Source organism: Diachasmimorpha longicaudata, chromosome 6 (assembly GCF_034640455.1).
Source record: "Diachasmimorpha longicaudata isolate KC_UGA_2023 chromosome 6, iyDiaLong2, whole genome shotgun sequence".
Classification (NCBI taxonomy): Eukaryota; Metazoa; Arthropoda; class Insecta; order Hymenoptera; family Braconidae; genus Diachasmimorpha; species Diachasmimorpha longicaudata.
This window is the reverse complement of record NC_087230.1, coordinates 6,023,118-6,036,813: the sequence shown is the minus strand read 5'-3', so window position 1 is coordinate 6,036,813 and position 13,696 is coordinate 6,023,118. Positions and strand designations below refer to the sequence as shown.

The following is a 13,696-nucleotide window of genomic DNA, read 5'->3' as shown; positions in this document are numbered from 1 at the left end:
TCCTAATGTATTTGTCGAATTATTTATTCTGGGGTGGGTTAATGATGAGTCGTTTGGGTATTTGTGGATGAATATACGATGGTGTACCATTGTTATTAATCATAAATTACATCGGAATAACGTGAAGTTTTTGATCGTGCACCTGTTCTATCGTGCCAGGAAGTTACAAATAATTGACGAGGCATAAAATAAAATTACATTTATCCACTTAGTACATTAAAGAATCCTAATAATAAAAAAAATTGTTCAAACTCAGCTTTATTTGTCCGCTACACTTCTATTTCTCTTGTTTCGCATGAATAAATCTGAAAAATGCATTCGTATGTATGGGAATTCTACCACTTGATGGAATACGAGTAATATGAAGAAAATTCCAAGAACTAACGTTTCGGGAAATTCACGTAAGTCCAATGATGGGGAGAATTTACGGACATATTCCAATATCTGGCTGGAAACTCGAGAATTCGATAGAACAGTCGAGTTACAACTGCTGACTGTGAGTATCACCAACTTTAACAAGTTGAGTTGAAGACTTATGATATCTGATATTCTTGTATTATGAAGAGTAATCAATCGTTGTTGCTAACTAGTCAATGAAAATGACTCGTGCCATTATTTTCCCGGATTTTTAGGGCCAATTGATAATCGCGATAGGGATGACATTAGCTCGACCATCGAGTCTATACCTGCCTGACCGTCGATCGGTGAATACTACTAATTTGAAGTTGAGTAGTAGAAAGCAGAACTCCATTCAATGTCCGACGCGCATTGCCATGAAAAATCGATTAATTATAATCATTTACTAAGATTATAGAAATTCAAATACTTACTCTCTGGAAGTTAATATTAACCACAGTAATTTCAATCAATTTAATTCTGAGTTTTTAATTAATTTCAATTTTGGTGTAACGCACCTTAAGAAATTACTTATTTCGCTCTACATAATAGAATTTTAATTATTATCAATCATCGTAAATTGCACATTAGGCTCTATTCGTATTACCTTCCACCTGCAATTTTTTGAACCAATAAATCAAAATTTCATTAATAATTCCTATGAAGTCAATCATTGGTCTAAAATGTCAGATTCTACAGGGCGGATTTTCCCCTGTTATCCATTTTATTCCGGCCTCCCCTCTTATTAAATTTATTCAGCTCAGTCATTCCACTTGCAAAATAGGTCTGAAAAAAAATGAAAAAAAAATTCGTACACATCTATCAACAGATTATGTGATATGCTATTCAATGCAGCGGCACTGTTGGTATTTTTGAGTGCGGCATTAGCTCATTCGTTCACGTCAATTACAGAGGATGGAATAACAGAATGACCAGTATCCTCCAAACAGTTGCCCATCAACAGTTGCGAGTGATTGAAGTAGTGTAGCTTTGAATTCGCTTTTATATGCCAAATATGTGGTACAAGTATGTATACCTGTGGTCAACTTGTTTCATCATATCTTCAGCAAAGGCATCGCTCAATGAGCCAATTGTTCACACAAAATTGGGTACTATTCGGGGTAAATGGCTGAGAAGTGTACGGAATGTCGATGTTGCTGCGTTTTTGGGTGTACCCTATGCAGAACCACCAATCGGATCGCTTCGTTTCGAGGTATATAGCTCCATTGATTTTACAACAACAAGTAATTCACCATAATCCTAACGCAAATCCCGATTATCCTGAAGAATCCCCGGAATTGGACTGGTCATTGGAAACAAATTCATAATGCGGTTGAAGACGGCCCGCCCTGTGTTCAACCAACCAATGATGGTAGAATCATTGGAAAGGAGGACTGTCTCTATTTAAATATTTATGTTCCTGCTGTAAGTATCGGTCAATTTAATTAATTATTCTCGTGTATTACAGCGAACTGAATTAATTTCTAACTGAAGTAATATAGATCAAGCTTTAAACCTTGAAAATAATAATGGCTAGAAACAAAAATTAGACCTAGTAAATGATCTAACGAGGTCGCGTAGCGCAATTGGTGTGAAAATGTCACGATCATATGTCGGACAATTAATCCGCAGTGAAATGAGTTTCGTCATTGTTGTCTTGTGTGAATGTAATATTCATCGACGCAAACCTACTTCGGGTAATGTCTAAGAAGAGCAGATGTACATGCTCGCATAAGTCTACTGATTTTATTTATTTCTCCTGAATTTTCGAAAAATATTCTTCGTCCTTCGATCTATTTGTCTCTCATTTTGTGGCATTTATTTGTTTCCAAAATAACTTACGCAATGGACCTAATTCTGCTGCTCATATTCTCAGATTCCATATGACTCCAAACTCTCTGTCTTGGTGTTCATTGGCGGGGAGGATTTCATTACTGGTAGCAACAATAGCACAGAACTAGCGCCTGATTATCTTATGGATCAAGGCATCATCGTTGTAACTGTTAACTATCGCCTGGGAATTTTGGGTGACTGTTTAATTATTTTTAATGAAATATTTATATCTCATATTTATCCTAAATGTTGATAGCTCGATATTTCGACATTTATTGATTAATTATCCGCACTAATAGTCGTAAAACATTGACCTACAAATCTACTAAAATAATTCTTTGTTTTATCATCAATTGAAAAAAGCAAAAATTCTAAAAGACGAAATAATTGACGGAATAATCTTCAGGATATTTAGTCACGTTTAATGAAATGTCTGAAGGTTTTCTGAGCACTGGTAATGAGGCAGGACCCGGTAATTACGGGGTTAAGGATGTATTCCTAGCGCTCCAATGGATACAGACCAACATTGAGGACTTTGGTGGCGATATAAATTCAGTGACACTCAGTGGAGCGAGTGCTGGTGCAGCACTGGCCCACCATCTTGTTCTGTCTAATCGTACCGAGGGTCTATTCCACCAGCTCATAACTCATTCAGGATCAGCACTTGCACCCTGGGCAATGCATCCAGCCCGATTCGCACGAATTAGGTATCTCGCTGTAGCTGTCGCGATGAATTGCACAACTAGAGACAAAATAATGGATATCGCTTACATGCCGACAACGCACACATTGTTTGAGGATATCCAGCAAGTTACGGAGGATACCAAAATCTTGGAATGTCTGAGAAATTCCTATGCCCACGACATAACTGAGAAGCTGTCCCTCTTTGTAAGAATTTTCAAGCTTCTGTTTTACGTTCTGGGAATTGATTATCAATTAATAATCAATTAATAATCAATTAATTATACTTTTTTCCATACCATTAAACAGGACGAGTGGTTTGGCAGTCCCCATGGAATTTTTGGCCCTACCCTTGAGCCCGACTCTGACGGAGCGTTGATCACTAGAAATCCTAGAACGATCATAGCAAATGAGGAATTCCGAGATATTCCCTGGATCACTGGTGTTGTCTCTGACGAAGGTCTCTTAAGGGCGATAGGTATGAAACACATCTGATGATACATTTTTTTACGTGGATACGTCTGTGGTTTATAAACAAATATTAAGGCGCGCTATTCGAATTCGAGAGAATTGTAGATTTTAGGAGATAACTCGAGAATTTTCCCGACCTTTTAAGAGAATTCGGGAAGTTTTTACGAAAATCGAAGGTGACTAACACGGGAGAGATGGAACGATCATAGTCGTATCCACGTACCCACACACAGAAAGCTATATTGAAGATAAAACCGGATAAAAATTTGGCCTCACTATCGTCGAGACTTTTCTTTCCCCTGTTCAAGAGTTACAGTCTAACAACTCACTGCTAGAAGCTCTAGCAGAAAATCTCGAAGAAGCAATACCAATCATTCTCGAAATGGAGGAAGTCGTCGCCGATGTTTCTCTTTTTACTGAAGAGCTGATGGAGTTTTACTTTCCCGAAGGATTTCGGCCGAACAGAACTGATTTTTTTGAAAATATTACAGCGGTAAATGACTATTTATTATTATTTTATCCTGCGTTAGAACACTGTGATTAATTCTGCAACTATTTTAAAGCTCCTCGGTGATGGTTTATTTTATTACTGGTCTTACGAAGGAGTGGTAACACAAGCGGAAAAAATGAATTCAAGTGTCTATTCGTATGTATTCTCCTATCAAGGAACGTTTTCGTCTACCTTAGAGAATAGAATATCAGCAAGATTGGGTAAGTTGTTGCTGCAATATTACAAATTGAACGAGTTTTCGTACTGCAATAAAAAATATATTGCCCTATTTTTCAGGAGTATCTCATGGGGACGATATCAACTATTTATTTCCCTTTCTAAATTCCCAGTTAGCCGATTTACAGCTGTATAACACAATTGAGGACACAACAATGATTAATATAATGACAGAGATGATATCTTCGTTCGTAAAAAGAGGGTGATTACGCTTTGATAAACCAATCTGTCAATTAAAAATTAAATAGGAATATTTGAATGTGAATTTCCGTTAGGATTTCGGGAATCTATCAAATGCTATCCGGTGATCTACTTCATTTATTTACAGTGCACCATTCGCCCAGCTAACACCGGATTGGAGGCCATATCAAGAGGATTTCCGATTCATGAGACTAGGAATGGAGGAGAGATCGCCGGATATTTCGATGGAGAGGTACTTCCTGCCGATCAGAATGGACTTCTGGTACCGTCTCATGAGCAACGTTTCCGTACCAAGGGAACAACTATTCTTTGAGCTCTACGAGGATGATAGTGCTGAGGATCTCGCCAAGGAGGAGTCAACCAATGCAATTTCCGGACACCCCGAATGCATTTCTTTTCCGTACATCATCCTTCTGTGTACTATTTATTTCCTCGTCTAGTTATTACTACTATTAGCTCGTGAATGACGTCGCTGAATGATCCTCGAGGGTTTCGACTTCATCTTGAAGATCACTCAGTAAACTAAGCGATACAAACTATCGATATTAACTATTGTTAACTATTAGTGTTATTTTCTCATTCTACTCTTTTTCATTGAATGTTCTCATATAGCCATGACACGACATGACACCCACATAGATTGGAGTGATTTATTGACTAGAAGAATTTACAATAAAGGACGGAATATTGCTCTGGTCACTGTTGGAGTATCTCAAAAAAGAGAGAGTTCTAAATATCCAAAAAAAACCGTGCAAAATTCACATCCATTATCACACACATAACAGAGTCGTTGGAGGGGAAGCCAATGTTCAACGAAAACTTTACAAAACTCAAACTAATAACCGCGCTTTGTAATCGCATTAAAAACTTTTCTGTTACCACGGACTTTACTGCGTCACTGTACCGAGTGGGACAAATATACGAGTGCTCTATCCAAGCTATTTTAGAGTAACTGTGAGTCGAATCAGGTGGAATTTATGCATGAATGGCACACGGTACTTTTATTTACTTAGACCATTGTCTGTTTTGAAAAGTAACAAAAAAGGATTGGGAAATAAAAAAAAAATTGCCTGGAAAAAAAAAGTTCAATTTGTTCTGTATAGAGTGAATACTGATTGACGAATGATGGCAACACCGATCGAAGCCTGGACTAGGCTTGTACCATCCCTATTTGAGTTGGGTTCGAAAATGACCAGGCAATTTGCAGGTATGGGTGAGTAAAAAAGAGCAATGAAATTGTTCAACCCGAGGCTAGTAGTTCAGAACTGAACGACAGAGGGGAGGAAAAAAATAGAGGAGTACAAAGGGAAGGCGAAAAAATGGATACGGTTGTCGGAAAGGACGAATGCCCGTTAAATGGCCTCGGGGAGGTCACCCATTCGCGTTCATGCGTACAATTCTCGCGTGTCCTGCTGTACGTTGGACAATGTATACGACGGCAGTACCCATTGATTGACCATTTGCATAGGTAAATAATTTTGATGACGTGCGACACTGTGTTTACCTAGTAATCGAATAATTGTTTTTCCACTGGCAGTTGAACTACCCTTGGGTGATGTTGATAGAGTTTTTGCGTGATATTGAAAATATTTTCAGTGTTTTTTAACGCAAGACAACATATTTAAATGAAGATGATTGTCCAACAAAGACTCGTCTGCAGACGTGCATTGAATGACCTTTGGCATTGCCCATGTGCACAACGCATTTCCCGTACCCCCGGCTGGATGAAAAGCATCGATTACTGGCCGACGATACGAGACCGTCGTTCAACCCCACGTCGCATGATAGCAGTTCTCGAAGGTTCGGACAATGCACTAATGCGACATATTGTTCGTGGGAGAAAAAATTGCTTTGCGTTACGGAGGTCATATCGTACTAGGTGAGATTATTCCGAGTAGGCTGTGTCAGGATGAAATTTCTCTCCACACGGAGGGAATAATTCTTGAAAAATTACGTTCCTCTTCCGTGATCAGCCAGTCAAAACAATATTCAGTAAAAATTACGGGACAGTTACGCATTTTTTTATTGAATATTCCATACATTTTCCTGAAAGTTTACAGAAAAAGTGCGGAACTGTTTCGTAATTTTTACTGAATATTGTTTTGACTGGTACGTAATTTTTAAAGAATTTTTCTTTTCGTGCATTCACAGGGAGGTAAACTTGCTTAGAAAAATCCCAAAGCTGAAATATTACCTCCTGAATGAATTCGGTAAAACAAATCTCATCAAATTACAACGTAATCGATAACAAGTGGATACAAGTGATTACATGTGTGCACTGAGGGTGGCCCTCGGATTTTTATCTAAAAAAGTTGTGCGTCACTCTTGTACGATATGTACATGTCGATGATGCTCGTATATTTCATGCATCACTGAATATACGGGTACATTCGATGCGGAAGGGAGGTTAATTGTCGAACTCCACCCCCTCCATCACCCACTATTTTTCCCCTCTATTGACCTAATACACTGTGGTCGTTGTATACATCTTTGCGTTATATTTCACCGGATAAATGGCTCGTTTATTGATTTTCATTAGTGAATTTCGGAATCAGTGTCATTTGCCTGTGCAATAAAGACTCACCTGTGCAGGTGATCTAAGAAAAGAGGTGATGCATCAACACCACCAGCACTACGGTCTCGATACGTTGCACAAGCGTTACATCGGAGTTTGCTCACAGCTTTGTCAGGTATTGGGCGTATTTCCGCCCTGTGACGTAGAGCCAGTTTTAACGGTGGGGCTGCAGAAAGGGCAGTGCTGCACACTAACACCCTATCCTGTGTATGTATACGTCAACAGTATCGCAACCCTCGCGGCAGCGGTGCTGCTAACAGCGGAGGGTTTTCTCTCTGGACTTAAGCGTTGTGAATTATGCAGGTAAAGCCTCATCTCCGGGCCGACAAATTCGAGTTCATGCGGGTTTAGCTTCCTGGCCAATGCATTATCAGATGTATTTTCATACCACGGTTACCGTTGACATACACGATTTTCACGTATTGACTGAGTCATTCGATTTTTTAACGATGATTGTGGAAAACACAAAGTAATTGGTACTGTGTTTACTGCCCCAGTGGACATTTTTTGATATTTTAGGGGAACTAAAATGGAACGATTAGAGATTATTCTAGATAGAAGTTACTTTATTTGGGGGAAAGCTTTTTTCCCAACGTGTGTAATCTCGTAGATAACATTGCATCGAAAAAACAGTGAACTCATTAATTCCACTGTAGCCCCGTAAAATATTCAATGAAAGCACCGGCTCGTCACTTCCGGAGTGAAATGTGGTTGAGGAAAATTTTTCGAAGCACTCCGTCATTTCCGTATCCTTTAGTGAATATTTCACTTTGTGTAGAGCAATGATAATTTGCAGATGGTCCTGCAATTGCTAGACAACAGCAAATACCATATCCTCTTCAATGATCATGAAATAATGTTCAACAGAGCTTTAGAGCTTACTAGAGACTGGCAAGATGCGTACATCTCGTGTAGCAGTACATTGGTGACTGCACGTCAGACAATTTGGGTCAGGCTCTTGTTGGTTACCGGATGGGGTCAGCACTGGGGGGATAATCCTCAATAGACAACAATAGTCATTAGTGTATCGAACACATTCGTGTGGCCGTATGATGATCGGTTCATCAGACAAACTCGACGTTTATCCTGTCTAGTTTCCATTCTAGGACCTGTCATAAAGGAGAATGGATTATTCAAATTATATGCATCTCAGTGCACCTAGTCAAGCTTTAGCTATACCCAAAGAACAAGTAATTATAGCGTTATGAGTTTTCGGTTAAGGGAATGTACAGACAGGCAAGCCCGATGTAATGCCATATCTTGAATCTTCAGATGGAGGCCTCTACTCTCTTAGCCAAACCGAGCGAGAAGCAAGACTCTGAAGTACAAACAATCTCGTCGCAAAATTACCCTCATCTCACGGAATAGTGCTCACTCATCCTCCCATACGTATTTCTACTGACATCGCACAGCGGATGCCGCGAAAAGTCTTGTGGTTCTTCCACCAGGTGTAGGAAAACCAAGAACAGTAAAGCGATGCAAAGGATGGAGATATCAGAATTGTGCGACAGGAAGACGGCTTCACTCTTGCAGAAAATGAAAGCCCCGGGGTGAAATACTAGGTAGGACCGTCGGAGGGGGAAGAGAGCAACGATGAAGCTTAATAAGCTGCGAAGCCCAATCTTACGCAGGCACTGGGATTATCCTAGGTGCACCCTTGGCTACGAATCTGGAAAACATTGACTCTGGGTAGCCGTGAGGGATTTTCCAATGCACTCGAGTGAAGAATCTCGTATCTTTACGATAGTTTTATGAACGGCTCAACGATGAATTTTCAGTGTATTAACTCCGAATGGGAGTTTTTTAATGGTTCCAAGTGAACTGTTAAAAAAATTGATAGTAATGGCCGCTTGAGTTCATCAGAATAGGGGACGAATGGTCTTAACACCGTGAACCTACAGCATCTCATTTTGGAGATCTGGTATTGGCCTTCTGGGAGTTCGGGAGGTGGGGAAAATTGGAGGAATAATAAAATTGAACTTTGAAACGTGAAAGCCATTCGAAGGCTAATTGTTCCGTCGGTATCTACGTCAGCTGTACTCGTGTACTGAACATGCCATGACCCAGTTGTTTTTTTATGAACGCTCCTATTTAATTTCAACGAAGGACAATGGATGCATCGTCCAACAGTCGTATCGTGCAATGCCAATATCCAAATTCCTCCCAGAAATAGCATAAATTTCACGGCTATATGTCATTTTCCACATCACTAAATCACCATAGAAATAATCAAGCCACTTTGACGCTCGAAATAACACAGAATTTCATAGACTCTGGGGTCCCTTTGCTGGTTCTATGCGTGATATCTACAGGTATTACGGTGTACGGGCAGCTCTTCTCTGTGTGAAATTTGTCAATGTCGGTATGAAACCAATCAGGAGTTAGGAAAAGGGCCCTGTACCCTTACATGGCTTTGATGTACACTCTGTCGACGAGTTGTTATTCAAAACTGTTGTATTAAAACTTGGATACGTATCGCAACCTGCAGTATTGGTTGTGCGGACTGTAGTCCTTTGAAAGCTCTTGCTTGTAATTTTTTTTTCTTTTTTTTCATGTGCCATATTGAATTGTACAAAAATAACCGCGTTAATTCGCTTGTCGAACATTGCACAATCAACTTCTGACGAATGAACGCATGTAATTACAAACAGTTATGCATCATATTGATCCTGTGACAGCCATAATCGGAGATAAACGATGGACTGGAAAGTCATGCACAGAACAAAGCGAAATCGAACGCGCAATCAGGATGTTGAGGATTGACTGACCGCATCCTCTCTCCCTATGAATTCAAACGGGGAAAATCAAAGTTCGATTCGGTACCAAACAAAGGGATTCCCTGCGTAAGTATATTACCAATCATCTACGTCCCTTTGACCATTGTACCAGTGCCACGATAAAACATGGAATGTGTAACTCCATCAAAGGAGAATTTCCTCTTGAAAATTCACCATGAAATGTCTTAATGGATTTGAATTTTTTATCCACTCCTACATTGCTCATATCAGGAGTCATCGAAGGACTAAAAACGAAGATAAGCAAACTGGAAGTCGCTGAGAAACAAAGCACGAATATACGAATGTCAAAGTCACAGTGTGGTTTTGCGGATACGCGGTTTCTCGGTGTACTCACCAACATTCTGGACTTGCACAGAGTGCCTTGGCCATTGTGGTTAACGTCCCCGTCGATTTCACTCAGACAAAAATAAAAGTTTATTAATTACTAACCGGTCCCCGAGGTTGCCACTTTTTTTTCTGCCAATTTGGAAAGCCGCAAGACTATCAAAGTTTTCGGAAAATCGCATGTACTCGAACAAGTGGGTATCGTTTCCTTTGACTTTTCATGAGAGGAATTAGTCCCATTTTTTTCTTCTGTCGAAGAAAATCACATGTAAACTTCGTTACGAAAATTAAGCTCTCATTTCGCCTCAGTCTTTCATGCTCCATTGTCACGTGCCGATACTGCAGGTAATCCCCTCGCACCAAATGCAAAATAAAATGCCCACAGTGGGTAGACCCATGTGTAGTCATGTCCATTTCTTGACAGCTTTGGCGTCCGTTCCGATATTCCTTGTGCAGAGCGTGAAGAGATCAAGCTCCATGGATTAGCCAGGAGCCTCCAAACTGTTCACCGACTTCTCGCGTTCACTACCGTTTCTCTCTAGCTTTTCTCGCGTGTGGCCCTTTGAAGAGTATTTTACTCTGCATATTTAAAGCACCTTTGCCCCATACCTCTATATATATACCCTCTGGCTAGCCGCTGTACAGTACCCGTGGCTAACGTACCACCACTCCCTCTGCAAGTATGCACTCCTTGTATATAAAATGCGACGACGCAGACGGTACGGAATTTGAATTTTAGATTCTAACGTATCCCGACGCCCGCAAGCGGATATCCGGATATCCGTCGGTCTTGATGTTTCGAAAAAGCCCTGGGATTACCAGGCTAACCGCTGATAGCTGAAGGTTAGCTTCCCAAGATATTGACTAACACCTCATTAGACGCTTGACTGTGGAATTTTTTAAATTTCAATTTCAGACCGAGAGAAATGTTCAGTAAAAATTACGTGATATTTTTTCCACGTGAATATGTTTATGGGTTTCATTCAATATCGATGGTCATTTTGGGAAATAGTCCTCCCAATATGTCCTGTATGGAACTCCTTGAAAGTTCTGGATATTTCGAGATAACTCGAGGAAAACGAGAAGTTTCTCGAACTTCCGGAAGGGCTGGGAGTTTTTAGAAAATTCTAGAGATGATCATAGACGTTTTTGCGTATCTTTACACCTGCATCGAAGGCACAGGTGCCTGAAAATTTTATGGAATATTTCACGCCGTGCAAACAGCAAATCAATAATTCATTCCTCCTCGAAGACATAATATATCAACTCTCTCCCCCGTGCGGGTAAAATAATTCGATTGTATGCACGGACTATTCATTGGTATTCTGTTGGAATTAAGCATCGAATTGAACGATATATGAATAATACTTACGTATTTGTTATATGCGTTGGTAGTAGTGTAATTCCTGAATCGAACGTCATTGGTTTGACGACAGATTACCGGGTGAATTGTTGCTATTGAATATCATACCGCGATATTCCGACAGCAACAACAATATTTGCAAAATGTTCATGAAACCATTCCGGGGCTTATTTTATTTTTCCTCCCCCTGTTTTTCAGTGCAATAATCGATGGAAAATGGACGTCAAGTGAGAGAGATAAAAACTTTACAGGACAGATGAAATTGAAATAGCATCAGAGAGGAATTAAAAGATGAAAGCAGGAAAATTTATGAAAATTGTAATAGATTGCTATTAGACTAATAGTTTTGTTTCTAGTGATATAGGAAAAGAAAGATTCACGAAGTCCGTGCAATTGGTGTTGTACCTTATGTCCACTGTGCAGGGGGCTTCTGCAAAGGAAAGCAAAAGAGAAACAAAGTTAGAGTGATGTCCAATTATAGGTATATGAAAATAGATAGAGTCATCATGCAAATGCCGAGAGATGGCGAAAAATGTTTGACGCAGGGACAAATGCAAGCAAATGTTGTTGATTGAAGATACACATGATATTGGAAGAGACAGGAGAATGAGAAAAGCTGGGAGATTGTTTCCGGTGAGAGTCACGGGGATTCATTCAGGCGTGGTTCTTGCCTCCACTGTTGCGTATGGGGTGCTGGTGAAGTCATTGGATTGGAGAATCGCATGGGACATGTTCACTCGCGCAGTTTATCGTGAATATTAATATCACCCAGTTATTTCCCGACCCCTCATCGATACGCAACTACTACCTGGATGTATCTGCGTGGGTGTGTTCTTTGACCGGGGCAAAATGAGACTCCTGTAAAATCTGAAAATTTATCGTGATAATTATTGGTTCTGAAATAAACATTAAATCCTATTTTATTTTATGTAAATTAGAGATATCAGAAATAAAAGGAGATACGTAACTCAATGGTACTGTCTATTTCGCCCCGGTCTTTTCTATGAACAATATAATGCTTCAGACCATCTGTCTATTGAACAATGGAATATTTATACAATTATGGAAAATCTCAATTCCTAATTCAGGAGACTGTTATTATCGCTAAAGCCTGAAATTGTTATTATTCAGGACTTACTCAAGAAATTAAGAATGAAAAATTCATTTTTCATCTACTCTACGGAACATTCAGGAAATAAAAACTGTAAAAGCATTTTTAATTATGTAGATAGAGGAATCCCCAGAGAATTTTGTACAGTGATATCTAAAAGATGAAGAATAAGAAGCAAAAAAAAAATTGCTCAGTAGTGTAATTGTCTCATATATTCCCAAGATACGTATTCACTGCCAGGAATGAATATTTCCTGAGAGATCATAATTTCTTTTGAAAAATGCATACAAATTCCCACTCCTTTCGTCGATATTGACCTCGTATTATTCTACTTTGATGCAGATATTTGATAAACCACATCAAAGTGTTTGGTACGACTGAAACGCCTAATGGATGCATTAAATTGTCATTAGAAAATGACATTATCGCGAATAGACTATTAATCAATAACAATAACTAATTCGAATGGACTCACTGACATCTGCGCGTAGATCAAAGCCCCTGATACGATATGATGAATGTGCGGTGCTACCATTGAATTTATGTTTGAAATTGTGGGATGACTTGTAACTCTGTATTCTCGCCTATTTTTCGAACGATTTTAGATATGAAAGTCTACAACTAGGGATGAACGATGCTAAAAAACACATCGATGACGTAAAATGATTTGTCAGAAAAGGAAAAATTACAAATAAAATTGTATTTTTAATTTATACGTCTCACAAACCGACTCAATTTTATGTATATTTAAAAAATATATTTTTTTAAATTAAGTTAGTGGGAGTTGATTAATCCTCTACTGCCTGATCATCGAATTTTGCCCGTCATTTCCATGAAATAAACGTGGAGAGGGATGAAATGTGGTCCACAAGAGGAATATAGCGCTGTAACCAATATGTCAGAGACATTTCAATGAGTCCACGATATTCAGAGCTTTCCCACCAACAAGTTTCCCGAATGCTTGACCTCATTAGGCTAGTTGCATTCAATGTACCTCACTAGCGAGTGAATCGAGACGTAGGAAAATTAATACCCACAATAAATAACCGATCACAACTTTTCACTGGATACAATTAAATATGTCAATATATTCGAGTTTGAAATTAAATCGGGAACCATCGCGTTGAGCGCATTTATAACCAGATGAGAGTTCTCTCGTTAATAAGTCGGGTGCCAACTTTCCTATCGTACCATGTAAATTAAATTCCCTGACGAT

The 13,696-nt window shown here is 39.3% G+C and overlaps 1 protein-coding gene across 1 annotated transcript; it reads left to right on the top strand.

The window, feature by feature from the left end:
- The first annotated feature begins 1,325 nt into the window (after positions 1-1,325).
- LOC135163298 (carboxylic ester hydrolase-like) lies at positions 1,326-5,392 on the top strand. The gene is made up of 9 exons (XM_064122609.1): positions 1,326-1,609; positions 1,684-1,821; positions 2,273-2,423; positions 2,669-3,117; positions 3,220-3,388; positions 3,690-3,874; positions 3,945-4,092; positions 4,169-4,310; positions 4,437-5,392. The coding sequence occupies exons 1-9, from the start codon at positions 1,403-1,405 to the stop codon at positions 4,747-4,749; spliced, it is 1,902 nt and encodes a 633-aa protein (XP_063978679.1). The 5' UTR covers positions 1,326-1,402; the 3' UTR covers positions 4,750-5,392.
- The last annotated feature ends 8,304 nt before the right edge of the window (positions 5,393-13,696 follow it).